Here is a 19,941-nt window from a genome sequence, read left to right on the forward strand (position 1 = left end):
GGAGACGCCTTCTGTGGGCTGAACAACCCACACAGGTGGTGTACCCACACAACCAGGATGTGGGGATCTCCATGTCAGCTTTCTTGGAAAGCAGATCCTGAATGCTGTGCTAGTATGTCTGAGTGGCTTTGGGAACAGATGGGATCTCACCCTACAGACTCAGAGCACAGCTAAGCTAGGTCATGACTGCTCCCATCTGGCCCACCAGATGTCTGAAGTTTTTCAACTAAACTCTTTGGTACAACTTGTACAGACAGGTTAACTTCTGCTTCTAGTTGTAAAGGATGACCTGCCAAAATAGATACTGAGTTTCAAGAAGTTCCTGCTCATTGCTCCAATACAGAATATTCTTAGGAAAGACATGAAATTACGGTCTTGGAGACTTCACTCCCTCCTGAGATGCCCAACCCAACTTCTTGTTCAGTATGGAGGATGAGCCCTTTGAGACCACACAAGTCAATTCCACCTGTAAGGAAGATTGACCAGTAGTAACTTTCAATGTAGATATAAAAATAAAGTGCTAATTATTAGGCAATACTCTTGTTAATAGTCATAATTTAAGTAACTTTTTAGAACACTGCATAAAGAAAAATACATAAATATGACATATATTTTATCAACTGCACAAGAAACAACATGGGCAATGAAAGCCTGTGGGCGGTACTGCCCACTGCAACTGTTGCTATTTTGAGCACTACTTACACTAAAAATAATCTAAATCTTGCAACAGAACTACTATTTTACTTGAATTTAGCTTTCATATGCAGTAGTACATAGTAAAGACTACAAATCATCATCACAGTTAAACACACTGCAAGGTGACAGTTCAAATGTTCCAGATCCTTGCAATTTCTGAGAAGCAGTAGTGCAACAGAGCATTACATGAACAACTTTCATCAACCAAAGTTCAAAAAACATAAAGCATGTCATGGGCAACAGACAAGTTATTATTAAAATGATATATGCCAGGAATTGTATTAATTCTTTGTATTGTCCACATTTTCAGTTGCAGCAACAACAGAAGGTTTGGAATATAATTCTAACCATAAAAAATTAAGACAAAATACCTTTAAGCTATAGAAGAGTTTCAAATTTTTAAAAACCTCACTGTAAGCTTTCTTCCCACCAAAGCTGTGATTCAGCCTTCCTCTCCTTAATGCTGTCTCCACTATATCTAGGCATGACCAGAGTTCAGCTGGTGGTACACAGCCTCTTCGTTTACCAAGGCATTTTAAAAGTCTTTCACATAGATGCTGAAGAACACAAGCTAAAGCAGGTTTGGCACTGTTAAACTGATCCTTTCCTGCCATCTAGGGGACACAAACTGGTGTGCAACTGGAAGAATGTCGTGTTACATCCAGGAAAACTTTCTGTACAAAATGCATCTCTCTACCCAGCAAAATAAGACTCAATTGAACTGAAGAGTAGCTTACCTAGCAAGAAACAAACCTAACATAAAGCTGCATTCTCCTGCCTGCAGGGTGGCACACACACTGTGTGGACAACATGCAGCTCTTCTAGTGCACTATCCTCCCTAAGAAGCAAAATATAGAATCACTCAATGTTGAAAGATCATCAAAGTAATTTTAGAAGAAGTTGAAGGTTGTTCTAAGGTTGTTCTAAGATTTTCTATTGCTTTCAGTTTCTAGTGCTAGTGTTAGCATCATGGCCAGGTTTCTGATCCCGCTCTCCTCACTGTTGCCTTCCAGGCTCTTTTACAAGGCAGACTCTACAAAAGGGAAGAGCAAACTCAGCTAAATGCTAAGCATAGTCAAATGCAAAGCAAAGATCTATACAAAGTTTTTTCCCAGTCTTTTGTTTGAATTTGTTTTGTTCTTTCTATGAAGAGGAACAGTCCACTAAAACAAACACCCTTCACTAAAACAAAGAAAAAGCTACGCTTCCTATGGCTGAAATGATGTGACAGTCTGTTTAGGATCAAAGCTGGAGTTTCTCTGAGATGAAAGGAAGCAGGTGTCCAGCCAAGATGTTCTGTGAACTGGCTACAGCTGCACATGATGTAGGCCCCCATTCTGCCCTAGTGAACTGACTGGAGGTGAAATGAAAGTGACAAGGCTGCAATACCTCTTCACCACAGAGTACTCACAAACAAAAACCCCATCCAACTTCACAGAACAACTCAATTTTATTTTGATGTCAAATATTTTGAGCAGCTGTGCCCAAGTCCTCTTCACCTTATTGAGTGCAGTGTGTTTAAAGAGCTGGGAAGAATCCCTGCTTTGGGGATACTGAACCTCTTAGTCACCTAGACAAAAAGTAAAAAACCATAAACAAATAAAAAGTAATGTGCCAACCCATTTACAGCAGTACTATATAAATGTGCATAGGACACCACAATTTCTTGAACTTAAGGTGATTAACATTGTTCTTTGTGAACAGCATAATTAACACAGAATACTTTCAAAGTGCAAAACTGCCTGCAAGATGTTTACTACATTCAAATTAGCAAACATAATGCAGTATTTGGCAATGCAAAGACACACACAGTATTCTAAAGCAACACTTAAAAATATTTTGATCAAATCACTTTTAGTTTAACAGGTTCTGGAGTTATTAAAAAGAGGTCTCTCAAAATTCCATACCAAGAAGTTTTCCCCCCCAAAATAATAATATGAAAAAAAAAAAATCACAGCAATAGGGTTGTGAACAAACCAATATTATCAATGGAAAACTGCTTCAGAAAATGAAATTTTTAGGTGATAAAAATCATAGCAGTTGTCAGGAATGTTTTGTTCTGTAAAGATACTCAAAGGTCTTAATTGCTAAGAAGTTAAAAGAAAATACCCATTGTTCTGATATTCTGATGTCTACAACCAGACCATCTCCTCCTAATCAAAGTTATATGTATTACCTCAGGTAAGACTGGATTTAGTAATCATACTATAGATTTACAAATGGCTTTTATCTAGAGCATTAAATACAAAATCATACCTCTTTTAAAAAACAACAATCAAAGGTCTATACATCCAGCTAGTGCTCTTTGTAAGTATTCAAGACTACATTTTGAATGACATTATTTCAGTTTGCAATTTAGATTTATTTTTAGGTTTATTTTTAAGACACCAAACACAAAACATCATTCATACTATAATTTTATTCTTTTTCGTTTGTAATTTGCTTCCCTAAGAGCAAAACAAATCTTACTTTCACACATTAAAACAGCTGAACATCACAACAAGCAGCTTTAATATCAAATTTTAACCTTGTCTTGCATTCATTTTTTTTTCTTTGTGCACTACTTTTTGCTGATTTTAATTATTCTCTGAACATTTTGACTTGACACTCAATGTAGTCCTAAATGTGACTTTTGCTAACTGGCAATAATACACAACTTCATTCAACCAATCACTGTTTCCACATATATTCAAAGTCTTTCCAACACTTATGACAACATATTTGTTGATATTTTTAAATTTTCATTATGTTTTATTTAAATAAAATGGAAGCAAATTGAAATTTACAAAGCTTAAAATTTTATTAAGGAAAACTCGGTGTGCCTAAATTTTCAAAACAAGATTTAACAAAAACAGTTTGTCATCAAAGGCCTACAGTCAGTTTGCAAAACAGTTCTGGTAACCAAACTCCATGTGGTTTTTAGGCATGCAAAAGTGCAAAATGGTGCTTCTGGAAATTCTGGAAAAAGCATTTAGATAGGTTGGGTACCTGACTGCTGCTGAGACTTTGTGAAGAATTGGGTGTCCACTACTGGTTTTGATTTGTTGGGTTTTTTTAATCCTCATGTGGGTTTTTTTGGGGCAATCAGTGGTTTGGTTTATTTGATGCCTAATGTTCTCAATTAATTCCGTATCTTTATATTATCTTTATATTTAACTTAATTCCCTTCAAACTGAACTAACAATTACTGGGTTCAGTCTTTCACCACCTGTTTTTCAAATTTCAGGTGAAATAACATAACTCAAACACTGTCAAAAGTTCTCTGCTTGTGCAAATAAGACCAAAAACAAAAATGAAGGCAAAATAACGGCTCTGTAACAGCATCTGAAAACATATATGATAGTAGGTACATAAATGTCAAGATTAGCTTCACTCTGAAGTTACAGATATAGCACCATGGTTTTGTTTTGTTTATAAATCTGGCTTCCCTTTTGATTTTGTATTCATTTAGAAAACAGCACTCTCACTAAAAGGTGAGGAAGGCTCATGTATACAGAATTTAAAATTTTAACAGAATACAGCAAATCTACACATAACACTGGCTGCTGTGACTCCACATTTAAGTACCCATTTATCTTTGAAAAGGTATTCAAGTTCTAAATGACTACATCAGCACTTGGTAATAATATTTTTTTGCATTGTACAGAGAAGCATCTTCAAGTGGAATATAAAAATGTCCTAGAACTACATACCAGAGAAACTGAGACTGTAACAGATTTCTTTTAAGGCAGAAGTTCCATTGTATTTCAGATTAAAACTCGCCACAATATTAACTATAACTAGTTCATTAAGCATTTAAAAAATTGCATTCATAACTATAAACTCTTGTGCTGACTAGAACTCTACTAATGTTCCAGGAAGTCCAGCTGGAGATATGGTTATCCTTTGAGGTTAAAGCTATGGCAGAGTAAAGTTAACCTAAACACTACTTTTAATTATTAAATAAAATGTGCTCATTTATGTTAGTAAGTTATACAACTATTTAGAAAGAGGAAATATGAAATATTGACAATGACAAAACAGATTTTAAAAAGCTATCATTGAAAAAGTTAGAATTTATATTCAGAGGAATTTCAATGCTTAAAAACAGATTCACATATGTTCATCCAGTTGGAAGATTAGTGTTAAAAATGTTAAGAAAATACTTTTGTGTTTCAGTTCAACGGCGCTTGATTCAAGCACAGCTTAGAGGTTGGCTGATATAAATTAAACATTGGTCACTGCCTCAGCAGCCAAAAGTACAGAAAAATGTACATGTTCACAGGATAAATAGAAGTCTCTTCTTTTGGAGGAATTAAAAAAAAGAAAAGAAAAAAAAAAAGAAAACAGAAAAAGAGCTATCTCACTCCAATACGGGAGGTCATCCACTCCAAGCCTTGGCATAATCTGAAAGATAAGAGATGTTATAATTGGTACAAGTCCTGTTCCACCATCTTGAAGGTATTTTCTACTTGTTTTTATGTGTAAAACCAGCTACTTAAAATCAATTAAATCAACTGGAAATGGGATTGAAAGCTGAACAGAGCAAACAGTGTTTTAAACCAAGCCTACTCAGGCTTTAGGCATATGAAAATGGTCAAGCTTCAGTCTATTTTACTGAAGCTTGGCAGTACTTCAATTCTTTTTGTCCTTGTAAACCTAAAAGACACTATCCTTAAATGCTTACTCAGAAATACATGGAAACAAAAAAGTTCTTTTTCTACAGAAAGTTAGACCTTTACATACTAATACTAAAAGATAAAGGGCAGGTTATCCAGACTGAATTGTTTCATGAAAGGACAATAGATCAAGAATTCTAAAATTACATACAAATTTAAAAGTGTGTTTATATTGAATACTAAGACTTCCTTGGATCTAATCTGCTTCCCAACTCAATTTGCATCTCCATTTAAAAGCTCCATTCCATTTTAGAAAATAGACTTTCCTTTGATTTTCTAGGAATCTAGTTACCTAGTTTATACCCCTTTGAGCATTTCCTTTGTACGGTAAATCAGGGTTGAGCTATTCATTGAGTGAATGTCAGCTTCACTCACACCAGGTTGCTCCCCCCAGATTCTTGTCAGATCTTCCCAAGGAAGACTCAGCTCAGCGATCTAACTCTGGGAATGTTTTTTCTAAGTTGATCTCACTACTGTCACAGTTTAAAGTATTCTAAATATTCATTGCTTTTTGTTTTACAATATGAAAGAAGCAGCCTAGGATGGCCACTGTTTCTAAACTAAACTTCGTATTCATTAATTATTACTTTTCTTCAAATGTCAACTTGGTTGAAGATCTTAGCACATAAACTGTGTATTCAAAAGTGACTTTAGCAAAACTGGTAGAAGGAAAGTAGAGAATGAAACAATACAACCACTCCATAAAAAATCCCCACCTTGTTGTCACTAATGTGTTCCACCCTAAGGAAGTTAATGCCACCATTCACTCTACAAGATATCTGTATGACATTAGACAATACTCCATGCTAGAAAGTGAGGTAGATGCTCTCCCTTACCAAATACTCTGTTAGTTTCAGTATTTTGGATGTCACAAGACCACATCATTGTAAAGGTTATACAACACAGCTGAAAAAAAACTCTAAATATCTCACATTACAAGACTGCTTTAAAAATCAAGATGAAAAATTAGTACACTTCACACCATACAAGCAAGACATTATCCAACTTGTTAGAAGATTTCAAAAAATGCTTTTTGATTTTTACAGACTAAGAATCTAAGGCTAGGCCAGTATTCCATTTCAGTAATTGCTAGCAAAAGGTATGCAAATTTCAAAATTAGCTACATTAGCCAGATATAAACAGGAAGTTTACTATTGGTAAAAATATTGTTTTATGACAGATCTATGTAGCTTTTCATCAAAACTATGTTTCAATGCTAATCAAAAAAGTCAACAACCAAAAAAGCCCCGGGACACCTCAACCCCCCACCTGAAAAGATTCCTGTAGTTTAGAACATAAAGGTAGAGAACAGTAGCTTATTTATTTAAATACAGAAAGACACACAAGACTGACATTGTTTTATACCACAATGACACAGACTCCTGAGATTCAGAAGGCTGAAAATAACTCCTCTATTTTTAGGATGTGCCTCCCTTTTACACTATTTTACACAGACCAATTTCATTGGTGAAACAAAGGCAAACTTCTTCAATCACATGGTCAGACCAGAGGGACATCAAGAACTCCCTCCCAGGAAAAGGAATGAATAACACAGGTATGGTTACAAAAACATTTCTCCTGTTTACAGAACATTCCCTAGGAAAAGAATTTCAGTAAATGAAAACACCTCAGGCATGGAACCAAGGCTACACAAGATTAAGAGAGTAGTGCAGAGAGAGTAGACAGGTACGTCAACAGCTACATACTTAGGTGGAGGGGTGGTGTTTGGTTTTTGGTTTGGGTTTTTTAACAACAAATGGAAGACTTTCATATAAATTTGGAGTTTGAGCTATGAAAAACCCCACAAGGTTCAATTACAAAAATGAAGAATTCGAAATGTCCCTCTAACTGCAAAGTTCAGAAAATATGAACTTTTAGAAAATCCACTTTGGTGTCATCAGGCTTCTAAATCAGTGTTCTCATTTACCAGGAATTGCCATAGTAAGCAGTGAGCACTTACCCTTCTCCTGTCAAAGCACAGCAGGACTGAATGTGCCAGGGATGATCCTTTATGGAGCTGAGGGTGAGGTATGCAGATATCTCAGCAGCTGTCATGCAGCCTTTCATGTCCTGCTTATTCGCAAAGATGAGAACAGCAGCCTTCCGTAAATCCTAGAAATGATTCAGAGTACTCCTAAGAGTTATTATACAGAACTAAAAGGCTATTGTGCTAACTTCATTTGTTAAAAGAACTGTATCCAAGCTAATCTACAATTACATTGGAGCATGGAGTTTTAACTATCTTACTACACTAAATATTCATTGCAGTAAGACTGAAAAAACTAATTTATTCAGAAGTGTTCACCACCACAGAGAATCAAATTGTAATGGATTATATGAGTATCCTTTTGGTGATGACCACGTGTTCATACTTAACTAATGGAAGTCTTGTCAAAATACTTTTTATAATGCTCCAAACCACTCAGCCAGTGGAATTATTTTTGGTTAAACACTCCCAGTCCTACAATAAATACTATTCAAATGGAAAAGCCTGCTAGATATCAGTTCCTTGAAATTGCTTTCAACTGTATTAAAGAAGTTCTGTATTGATTAAAGTAGTAATAATTTAAGAAAGCTTTTTGAATTCCTGTACGTTTAGCCCTATTGTTCCAAAAAGGGAACTCTAATAATGCTTCATCAGTTTAGAACTAATTATTTTTGTTTTTTGTAATTAGTTTTGTTTCAGTCTGGAATTTAGCATTCCAAACAGCAATGAGACAAGAACTGAAATGTATGTCTTGAAAAGTGCAGAAGGGTATAAACAAATAATAGTACTCAGGAAGCTGACAGTTGCAACTAAAAGCATTCAATACATTTCAATGCATATTAAATTTTGAGACTGTTTTTCCACCAAGAAAAAAACCCTGAAAACAACAAAGCTTTGTATGATCTACAGCTGAAAATTCAAACCTAGAAGTAAAGCAGTCTAGGCCTACCAACTGTTTTCAAGAGATGGCAGGTCATGATCTCCTAAGGGTTTGAGACTGGAAACAAAAAAAAAAAATACATGGGAAAACTTCCCCACAAGAAGTGATTTTTCCACCTTTTTTGGTAGTGAATTTACTCCTTACTATTAGACCCAAAATACAATTAATATTAAACTGTAAAGCAAAAACTCACTTATGTGAAACACAACAAGTCACTCGGAGAAATGAACTCAACAGGACTAGTTGCACTATACTAAATCATTTCCTTTCAAAAATGAAGGAGAATATTTAGGTTTAAAACAACCTTAATTCAGCTTCAGAATGATCACAAAAAATTTTAATGTACTATACCTAAGCCAATGTACAAGTTAATTTAGGATGTTTGAGTGGGTTGACCCAATGCTGAACAGTCCTCAGGACAACATATAATAAAAATACAACCAAATAATTCTGAAAGAAAATGAACTGAAATTAATTTTCCCATAGCATGATATATGCGCCTTAATTTTAAGGAACAGGATTAAAATAAACAAAAAAATAAGACAATTCCATTTCTCTAAAGCAAAAATAAAAAAACAAAATTTCTTGAAATTTTAGCCAACTGAAATAGTCAGTGGTAAAAGACAATAATACCCAGTTACATTAATATGAAGCATAAGATTTCCCAAATTCAGCGTAAAGACTGATTTGGTTACCATCAAGCAAGTCCTATTAGAAGGGTGCTTCATAATAATTTTTCTGCTTTTTTACAACTTAAATGGTTTTAAAATGTGATCAACATGCATGCACACATTCTCAGATTTTTTTTTCTGATGGTATTATTTTTGTTAACATAGGAAGCATGAAATGTTATTTGACTGTTCTCAACAAAACTATTATCCCAACTCCCCACCATACCTCATGAGCCAGCATTCTATAAAGTTCTTCTTTTGTAATAGAAAGTCGCTCTCTATCAATGCTGTCAACAACCAAAATGATGAACTAGGGAAAAACACAAAAAATACAAACTACAAATTACAGAAGGCACAATTTCAAGAGACCACACCACAAGTCTTCCTACAGAAGAGACATACACTTTCAGAGGACACTAGAAAAGAGAAAGCGACGAAAGAGAGAAAAGAGAGACAGTAGCAAAAAAGAGGAATTAGAAATTGCTGCTATAATTCTCCAACATATGCTCCAAATTACTTTGCCTTATAAAAATAAAGGGATTCATCAGCCACTGAAAATGACCACAAAGTATGAAAACCTAAGTAAATTTAATGCTGCTGTGACTTTGAGATGCCTAGCAGATGAGGAGGAACAGTAACGGAATTATTCATATGAGGGAGGCTAGGATTAGCATAGTAAACAGATCTCTTTTCTTCCTCAACTGCTTCCAGCAGACAAAGCTTCTAAGTAAAGGGAAAGTTCTTCTTTCCAAGTATTACAAGGCACTGGATTTCAAATACTTGCCAGACAGAATACGAAGAACATCCCCAAAGTATCAGAAAAAAATACATGCATCTCTCCAAATGCCAAAATTAAAGACACTCAAGGGATAAAAGCCAAGAACTTATTGCTCTATACCAGATAATACTGGCAGAAGTCTCTTTACCTTCATGTGTTTCTTAGATGTAGCTGCACTCTTCCAGACAAAATAAAAAACTAGTCTAAAATACTAGAGATGAAGGTTGAGATGTCATTATCTTACAGTAGATCTAGGATGGATCACTGACCTCACCTCTTTTCAAGAGTATAGGAAAAGATATAGAAAAAGGAAAAGATAAAAAAGCTGATTTTACAGGAGAATGGAATACTTATATAATGAGTAATATCTAGAAGAGGTCTCTGCTTTTAGTAGAAATGATAAGAAATGAAGTCTAGAATATTTTACATCAATGTAGATGTCTCAAAAAGACTCCTCAGTGATTATATGTGCCTTTTTGTATTGACAGTCTCTTGGCCTCAAAAAGATTGTCATAAAAAACAAATCCCACAAGTCAACTGTTGCTGAATTCTTATCCAACCTTTCCAGCAACTGCAGCTCTGCCAGTACCTCATGAGTAGTGCACAGCAAGACCTTCCTTCCTCCTCTGGATAAAAGCTACGAGCTGATGAGCTTTTTAAATACTGCTGCCTAGGCTTAGGGAAAGTTTCATTCCTTGTCCTTAATTATCATTATTTCAAAACCATTTCAGACTGGATGTACAGAAGTCCAGTTGACCACTGCAAATTATCACAAAATTTGCAAATTACATTTCAAAATTTTCTTTTAAATCTATTTCAAAAAGCAAGCAAAAAATCTGATCTAAAATGTATTTCATTATCATTTGATTGCCTAGGAAAAATCCAACTTCACCGTTTACAGCATAGATCAAATAACATTACTGTAAAGTATACAGAAAAAATACTTCAAACATTACCAGGAAAATACTTGGATACCAGAGATACCTGACACTTTGTGAATTTATTCTTTTTCTTTAAAATGTAAAAACAATAGAGCTGCAATCTTTACAAAAGTCTACAAACATTCCTAATAAATGAATATAATTTCAAACAAACTTATTCGATTTGCAGATTTCAAGGCATCTTCTCATACCTCTGTGTTTGAGTAATAGGTATTCCACGATGACCGTAATGATTCTTGTCCTCCAATATCCCACATTAAGAAATGAGTGTTTTTCACCACTATTTCTTCTACATTGCTTCCTATGGTTGGAGAAGTATGAACCACTTCATTCATTAAGCTAAAGGAAACAATATCACACCATAAGGACCAGTCAGCAAAATCCACAAGGCTTGTTACAGCTCAGTTGTAACACATTTTTTGTAGAAAAAGTGTCACTGACAAAAAATATTGAAAAAAATAGGCATATTTTAAAAAAGCTATACATTTGAACTTTAAAAAGCAGTGACTGTAGTCATGCTTAAAGAAATCAGCAATGAAAAATAAGCACATAAAAGGCATAACAAATGGATAAGCATCTGTGTTTTAGGAGGACTGTCTTTCTAAAGGACATTAACAGACACTTAAAATGCACTTTGGAAGTTGAGCTGCCATTCTAAAGATCCCAAATACAAAACTGCGCAAAATATAAACTGGAATATAATTTTATCAGAGCACTCTACTTAGTAAATAGATATTAAATCCCAAAGGATTATTTGATTACATACTGAAAATTCCTCGGTTCCACCTTTAAGCTTGCTCAAAATATTTATGAATAGAAAGTCTTTTTGGAAACCATACTATGCTGCTTTGATATCCAATATCAAATATAAGGATATTGATATTTTGATATCCAAATCAATATAAGGATATTGATTTACCTACACCCTCCTCCTTTTCCACAATTACCATAGTAATTATGGTCCTGACAACACTCTTGAATTTATTATGGATATTCTTGTAATGCTGCCAAGATTTGGGTGCAATGATGCTATTGAAAATGAGTAAGGTAGGACCTGGGCAAGCTGAAATATTATTTTTAGGAATTCACCATCATAAATTTTAGATGGAGAAACACTGGAATGAGAAACATTTCTGGATTTTTGCAGGGTGGCTAGAATTTCCATTAATTTAAAAATCATATTCTTTTTTGCAGTTACTGGCAACAGGATTATTTCTATGAATACAAATTCAGACAGGCTTTTATGGGAAAAAAATTCTGCAGTTCACTTTGTACTTGGATGTACAAATTTGTTGTTCAATTTGCAGCTCAGTTTTAAAGCACAGAAGTTCCTTCCCTTTTCCTTTAAATATTTACTCTGTTTAGAGTACATTAGAACAACTAATACCATTCATGTACAAAGTGTGATCTAGAACCCAAGAGATTCTACCAGGTTGCAAAGCTGCACTTTCGAAGATTAAAGAGTGACAAATAATAAAATGCAAACAGAAAAACAATTAGTTTGTATACTTACAACTGGTAAAGAATAGTAGTCTTTCCAGCATTATCAAGTCCCACTATGATTACTTTGTGCTCTGCATATACAAAAAGAAAAAGAAAAAAAAAAAGAAAAAAAAAAAAGAAAAAAAAAAAAAAAAAAAAAAAAAAATTAGTGGAAACAGCAATAATTATAATTCTGGTTAATCATTCTCCCTTACTGAAGAAGGCAAACGCTTGTTTCTCTTATTTCAATACCTTACACAGATTAGTGGTGACTTCAGGACAGAAAAAAAAGCCAAACAAACCCTCATCTTCTCTTGAGATTCCAGTCTCAGGAAAAGCCAGCACTGGAAATCTAATAAAGGTATGGTTACTAATGATTACTTCACCTACAACACCTAGTTCTAGGAAAAAAAGTACAATGAAAAAATATCATGCTAAGAACATCAACAAATATCCAAAGACTGCAAAAGATATTACTCTAACATTAAAGGATGAGTAATAACTATTTGTTAAGGTACCATCATTATTCGCACAGTAAAACTTAAGACGAAAACTGCATTTTGAACAGGCCACAGATTCTAACTTTGCAACTTCTGAACTGAAAAGTCACAGAATGATAGAATGGTCAAGGCTGGGAGACACTTATGGAGGTCATCTGGTCAAACCTCTTTGCTCTCAACCAGGCCCAGTGGTCTGGGACCATGTCCGGATGGGTTTTGTAATGCAACCAAGATAGAAATTTCAGAGCCCCCCTGGATAGCCTGGGTCACTGCTCAGTCACCCTCACAGTTAAAAAGCCTTCCTGATGTTCAGAGGGAACTTCCATGTTTCAGTTTGTGCCCACTGCCCAGTCCTGTCACTGGGCACCACTAAGACAAGTCTGGCTCTTCCCTCTTTGCATCCCTTTTTCTCATATGTGAGATGCTCCAGTCCCGTAATCACCCCTGCAGCCCATCATCACTGGGCTCCCCCCAGTATGTCCATGACTCTCTTGGACTGAGGAGCCCAGAACTGGACACAGTACTCCAGGTTAGGCCTCATCAGTGCTGAGCAGAAAGGAAAGACCATGCACCCAAACCTGCTGTAAAGTCCAGCATACAAAATAGTGATCTTGCAATTGCTGCAATACTGTTTTTCTCTAGGCACAGGGGAGACAAAACAGAAATCAACCAAGCAAACAAAACCAGTAAAAAAGTCCTCCAGAATTTATATGCTTCTCTGTAAATAATCCCTCTTAGAATTTCAAATCCAGTTGCACAACCACTTAGAATGGTGGTTCTTTTGCTCCATGTGTGAAGTTACTGATCCAATTACTGATCAAAAAAGCAAACCACTTGAGAGTGAAGAATTTGCAAACTGATATATAAAACTCTGTGAACAAGCTCACTTTTAAAGAAATAATATTTACAATTCTAGGGCACTTATTTCAAAGCTAAACATGGTTCACAGTTTAAAGATTTCCTACAAAATACCATATTTGATCTACAGGATCAAATAAGTTACTAGATCAGAAGATCTATCCTAAGTATCAAATTGATGTTTTTTTCCCACAAAAGCGGGTAGTTTAGGGAAAAATTTATGTGTTAAAAATCTATTTATATATAGCAACCTAGGTCTTTTCATACTGAATGTTTTTGTAATAAAACATTTTCTTGTTTGGAACTTTTGTAACAGTCTTGCTATGGAATAGGGTCGTAACAGATGGTAAAATGTATTTCCTTGTGCCGGTTCCCCCACTACTGCATCCTGTCAACACGTTCTAAGAAAAGAACACTTCCTGGCTGTGAATGAAGGAATACTTTTAGCCCCACTAACAGCAGCGTCAGTAATTAATACATAAATAGTATGAAATCCTCTCTACTTTCAATGCTAATAAATCATGCCTAGTAGCTTGACTGTCCATCTCTTCTTCAAATTTAGTTAAATTTAAAGAGATTTCAAAGGTCAAACACAGAAATACCCTCCCACTGTTTTCAAACCAGACATGTTGTCAACCATTGTTGGGAAGATGATGATCCTACTTTTACAGCATTCTGTTTAAGTTATTTTCAAGAAAGAAAAGAAATTCCAGTCAGGCACTGGAATTACATTGCTCTCTCATGTTATCAGGGCACATCATCTTAGGCATGAATGACTGGAGTGTTGGATGATACAACATCACACTACTCTAAGTAATGAAAAAAAACCCTGCATTGAGATGGCTGCTTTTGAAAGCCACTGAAGTGTGAATGGTCCAACACTAACTGGGGAAAAAAAAGGCACAGCTTATCTGTGTAACTTCATAGTCAAATGGTGTTTTATACAGAGATTGAATAAGCACAAACAATAAACAGCTACACAAGTGTTAATTAATAGTGATCTTGGCATGAAAACAGCAAGATTAAATCATGGGTATTTCATAGAAGTAGCAGATTCCAGAACTATAGTAATGGAAACTCTTAACTTACAAACATGTTCAAAAGTTGAATTTCTGTCTAGTTTGATGAAAATACAGAAAATTTACACATATATGTGCCTTAGAGGAAAAACATGTGAGCTTAAAAACTATCAAACTAAGAGAGAACAAAATTTTAGCACAACAACTACTTGTTTACCAGAGCAACTAGGAGAAGATGGATGCCACATTTAGGAGGAAGGACAGTTACTGGGTAAATCATAGGCAGTGATTTATTTGTGTTCTGTACTTACAGACTAACCCAAGTTTCTCCCTTTCACTGGCTGGTATTCAAACTCAGTTTAGGTTGTATTCATGAATATCTTCCCAGTCCACCATGTTCTTGGCAAAAGAAGAAAATCCATAACAAAGTTGAGAGAGCAGAGGAGTCTTTATTAATCACGTAGGAAGAGGGAGGGAAGACGGGGAAAGTAGAAGTAGTAGGCATATGCAGGGGAAAAAAGAAAAGACAGTATTAGACTACTCCTTAAAAGAAACCAAGGACTTCTTGGTTTCATCAACCATTTCTAGCACATTGTTTAAAAAAAATTGATATGCAATATGGTTTAAAAAAATCTCTGACAGTTTAATATTACAGAAACACAGGACGGTGAAGATTATATTCTCGCAGATGTTAGAAAAAAGACATAATAGGCTCTTTTCTTCCCTTAATCATCTATATTTCTCTTGGTAAAAGGGCCCAAAACTGAAGATTCAATTCTCCCAACATGCCTTTTCCTCTATTTTGCAAAAGTTTTAAAAAAAATAAATCTAAATACTTCAATAATGCAACTTCTAACATATTTGGAAGAAATGACTACTGAATGGGTGCTGCTAGTTTTCAGGCTATGAAACAAAATGTTCATCTGGTTCCAAAGAGCAATAAGCTGGAGGCCTCAGGGTTGAAGACAGAAATCAGATAGAAGTTTGCTAGAAAGCAAGCAGGAGGAATAGCATAATTCTGGAGGTCAAAAAGGTTTCAATACAAAGACTCATTCTGCACACTAAGAGCTAACTTAAGAGTCTTCTCTTAAGCACAGAACTGCTGAAATACACTTTGTATCCCCAGACTTGATTACAAGAAAGTAGAGAAACTGTCAATAACTTTTAGTAGTCAGCAGAATCCAAACCCATTTGGTTTTCCAGATAATGGTCTCTCCTAACCTGACTGGGAACTGCCAGTAAGCCTAAGTGAAGTAACTGTGGAGTTACAGAAATTCAACCATCTTGAATTAGAGCTCACCATTATTTTTCTTAAAGCAATTTTTAAATAACTGTAGCAATTATTCAGAGTAACCTGTAAGACCCTGAATAATTACCATTCCAAAAATAAGTAAATGCCAGATTTGTGAGCTTCTCAAAGAACTCTATCCACCACATTAAAAAAAAAAAAAAAAAAGTTTTGATAACTGTCATTTATCAGGGTTGCTGACATTAACTTCTATTTTTAACCCACAGTTTAATTAAGAGCTATCTTGGTAATACTGATGGAATGATAAGTCAAGCAAGTTTTACTCAGACATGTTAACACAGGCACTGACTTGATGGCTCCACCATCTATCCACACTACAACGTGTTGCTCAGAAGAATGTGCTACTTGACTACTGAATCACACCTTCAGCAGGTCATTTTTGAATTCTGATTTTTTTAAACTTCTAAAAGTAAGTTACTAATAAAAGAAAATTCAACTGAACTTACATAATTTAGTAAGTAGACTTTAAATGGCTACAGAACATGACATTTTAAATGGAAACAATAATTGTGTAGGTTTTTTTGTCAATTAAAAAAAAAAAAAAAGGAAATTTATGAGGAAGCCACTGGAAAGTCACCTAGAAAATGACAAAAGTCTAATTTAAAGCCAACTGTTTATTTTATGAGTAAAAGTATCTCTATTTCAGTTAATACTGTCAATTACTACTTGACTATGAGACTATATATATTGAGAGCTGAAAAGACTTAGGCACACCTCATCCCTCATGTTCTACTTAATGTAATGCAGATGGAACTTTCAAATCTTTGCTTAGTTTCCCCTTTCTTTTTGCCAGTCTCAGGTGCTGCAGACTATCACACAACTCACAGCAGCCATGAGAACTGATACCATAGATGCTCACAGAGGGGACCCCATTTGCATCTTTGGAGTACTCCCTCTGAATAGCCAAAAATCAGTGTGTAAGTTACTGTGCTAGTCTGCTTAACAAGCAGCTTCACATGACAACCTGTGCATTCACCAAGGAATTAGCAGGATTCGATATAACCAGAAGAGCAACCAAAATCAACTCAGAAATTACTATGCTTTACTATATTGTAATGATATTACTTAGAGAAAATAGTAGCGTAGTTGGACAATAATCTCCCATTAGGTCAAAAATTCATGTTTGAAGCAAATTTTCTAGAATGAAATTTCAATTTTGGCCATAAAAAGAAACTCTTTTCTATGGTTACACAAGAAGAGGTAAAAAAAACCAAACGAAACAAAGCAAAACTTAACAAAAGACAAATCCAGAAATAAACCAAGATCAGGACACACCCTAAAAGTCTTATTGGGATAAATGCCAAAGAGTAAATATTTCATGGTATTATCTCATCTATTTAACTTTGATACTAATTTTTCATTAACTATTTAAATATATGAATGTATTAGGTTTGCAATGCGAGATTTTAACAGTGCTTTCTGTGAGAAACTCCTAGAAACTTCTCCTATGTTTATACAGCCAATGCCAGCCAAGGCCATCAGCAACAGGTATAATGCCTCTGAGATAACACACTTAAGATGGGAAAAGGCTATTGCACAAGTATAATTATGGACAGAGAAAAGAGTGAGAATACGTGAGAGAAACAACTCTGCTGACTCCGAGGTCGGTGCGGAAGGAGGGGGAGGAGGTGCTGCAGGTGCCAGATATCCACCCACAGCCCATGGTGAGGCAGCTGTGCCCCTGCAGCCAGAGGTCCATGGGGGAGTAGAGATCCACCTACAGCCCAAGGAGAACCCCATGCCAGAGCAGGTAGATCCCAAAGGCAGCTGTGACCCCACTGGGCACTCATGTTAGAGCAGGCTCCTGGCAAGAACCTGTGGACCTGTGGAGTGGAGTCCACTCTGAAACAGGTTTGCTGGCAGGTTTGCGACCTCGTGGGGGATCCATGCTGGAATGGCCCATCCTTGAAGGACTGCGCCCCATGAAACAGACTCCTGCTGGAACGGTGAGTGAAGAATTGTAGACCTTGGGAGAAACACACATTGGAGAAGCCCATGGAGGACTGTCTCCCATGGGAGAGATCCCACACTGCAAAAGGGGATGCAGTCCCCTCCACAAGGAGTAGAGTGGCAGAGACAACATGTGATGAACTGACCATGGCCTCATTCCCTGTTGCCTCCTGCAAGGAGGTGGTAGAGAACCAAAAATAAAGCTAATCCTGGGAAAAAAGAAGAAGGAGTGGTGAGCGGGTATTCAGAAGATTTGGGTTTATTTCTCATTAACCTGTTCTGATTTGATTGGTAATGAATTATATTAATTTCACAAACTGAGTGTGTTTTGCCTATGATGGGAACTGGTGAGAGATCTCCCTTTATCTCAATCCAGAAGCCTTTTGCTCTGTTTTCTCCCTGTCCAGCTGAGGATGGGAGTCATAGAGCTGCTTTGGTGGGCACCTGGCAATCAGCCAGGGTCATTCACAATGAAGAATAACTTTTCTTCCAGGAAATTATATACAATAACCAAGACAATGTGTTTTCCTGAAGATAAATACTGACATAGCAAGCTACTATAGAGGCAAATACTAAATGCCACCAGTTATCTCTTGGTCAATTCCCTGCTTATAGATCTCTCTGGAGTCTCTCAAATGCTTCATGGAAGAAAAGGAGTTGGAGATTGCACTATGTGATGAAAATAAAAAAAATGTACTTAATATTTTTCTGGAGGATAGGGGAAACATTGAGTTTTGCCAAATAGGTTTGACAGTTCAGGAAAAGAAGAAACCAGCAACAAATTGAGGTGACTCTGTTAGAAGACTTCAGGAATGATGTGGCAGGAAGATGTAGGCATGAGAAAATAAACGATCTGGGATTGGATCTCGATCCCACCCCACAAAAGACAGTTTCATACACAGACGTCAATGCGCACACACACTGAGGCTTTGCTCTGGTACGTAGAGAACTATAACACAGGGACAAAACTCTGAAAGTACCAGGTGCATCTGCCTCCAAAAACTTGTGACAGAGCATTGCACAAAAAAGGCTTATCTGCCTTTTCAGTATTTTTAAAGTGGAAATGACGTATACATTTGGAAACTTGATAAGAGAACAATTAATTAATTTATTGTTAATACTGTTTTTCTTTGAGGCCCTGAGCTTGGAGCAGGCAAAATATTGTTATTGTTAACTATTTAATTTTCTAACCAAAGCTGACTAGGTAAAGAAAAAATTTTAAAACAAGTAAATTAACAGATAAACCATAATTTTCTACTTTTGTGATAAACATCTGAGGTAAAGGTGGTGGCAGTCACAAATTCTGAACTCTGGATTAGAACACGAGCCATGATTACGGGACTGGATGAACAGGGCAGGAGAGCACGGAAAGCGATACTATCCCCTTACGACCTTTTAATTTTTGGCTGCAGAACTGATTTTCTTGGTTCACTAACTGTATTTAACTAACATCTTGCCTCGAAGGCCCCTACATGTTTGGCGTTCTTCTTTTCCTTTTAATTAAAGACCAAAACAACATGATTTTAATAACAGATCCGGACTTAAAAAGGAGGATCGGCGAAGCCAAGACCGACCGTCGCCGTCCCCCAAGGCCCCAGCAGTCCCTCCTGGCGGCCGCGGGCGCCGGGCGGGCTCCGCCTGAAGGGCTCCCGGGGCGGGCGGCGCGTTTATCGCGGCCGGGGAGGAGGGGACAGGAGGGACCACCTCGCCAACTAAACAAAGCGACCTCGAGCATGAGGCGCCGCGGGACCAGCGATCACGGCGCTGCACAAAGCGAAGCCCAACTTTTGGCTGGGCGGGCCTTCAGGGGAAGCCCGGCGAGCGGAGCCGGCCCGGAGCCCCCACGGCTGCCCGCGGCCCCCGCAGCCCCGCGGGCTCCGCTCGCCGCCCGCCCCGCCGCCAGCTCGGGCCCGCGCGCCCACCTTGGCTACCGAAGAGGCTCCACAGCTTGGCGAAGATTAGGCCCATGCCTGGCCTCGGCTTCCCGCCGAGCGCCCGGGGCGCCCCGAGCTCAGCCAGGCGGCGGCGGCGGCGGCGACTCCCCCGGGTCCCTCGGCGGAGGCTCCCGCAGCGGCTCCGGCAGCGCTGAGCGGGGGGGGCGGGCACAGCCGGGGGACGGGCACGCGCCACCGCCCCGCCCCGCCAACGGCCG

General features: G+C 37.1%; 1 protein-coding gene across 2 annotated transcripts; it reads right to left on the bottom strand.

The window, feature by feature from the left end:
* Positions 1–2,240: 2,240 nt before the first annotated feature.
* On the bottom strand, positions 2,241–19,842 carry ARL5B (ARF like GTPase 5B). 2 transcript variants are annotated; one of them, XM_083859320.1, is made up of 6 exons: positions 14,842–14,935; positions 12,185–12,245; positions 10,863–11,010; positions 9,179–9,262; positions 7,315–7,466; positions 2,241–5,082 (listed from the first exon to the last, which is right to left on the bottom strand). In XM_083859320.1, exons 3-6 carry the CDS (start codon positions 11,004–11,006, stop codon positions 5,034–5,036), a joined length of 429 nt encoding a protein of 142 aa, XP_083715446.1. In that variant the 5' UTR covers positions 11,007–11,010; positions 12,185–12,245; positions 14,842–14,935; the 3' UTR covers positions 2,241–5,033. The 2 variants fall into 2 exon arrangements, with proteins under 2 accessions (XP_083715446.1, XP_083715445.1); XM_083859319.1 differs by lacking the exon at positions 14,842–14,935 and adding an exon at positions 19,712–19,842 and having other exon boundaries at positions 2,242–5,082.
* Positions 19,843–19,941: the final 99 nt, after the last annotated feature.

Source organism: Zosterops lateralis (genome assembly GCF_965231275.1).
Source record: "Zosterops lateralis genome assembly, chromosome: 1".
NCBI lineage: Eukaryota > Metazoa > Chordata > Aves > Passeriformes > Zosteropidae > Zosterops > Zosterops lateralis.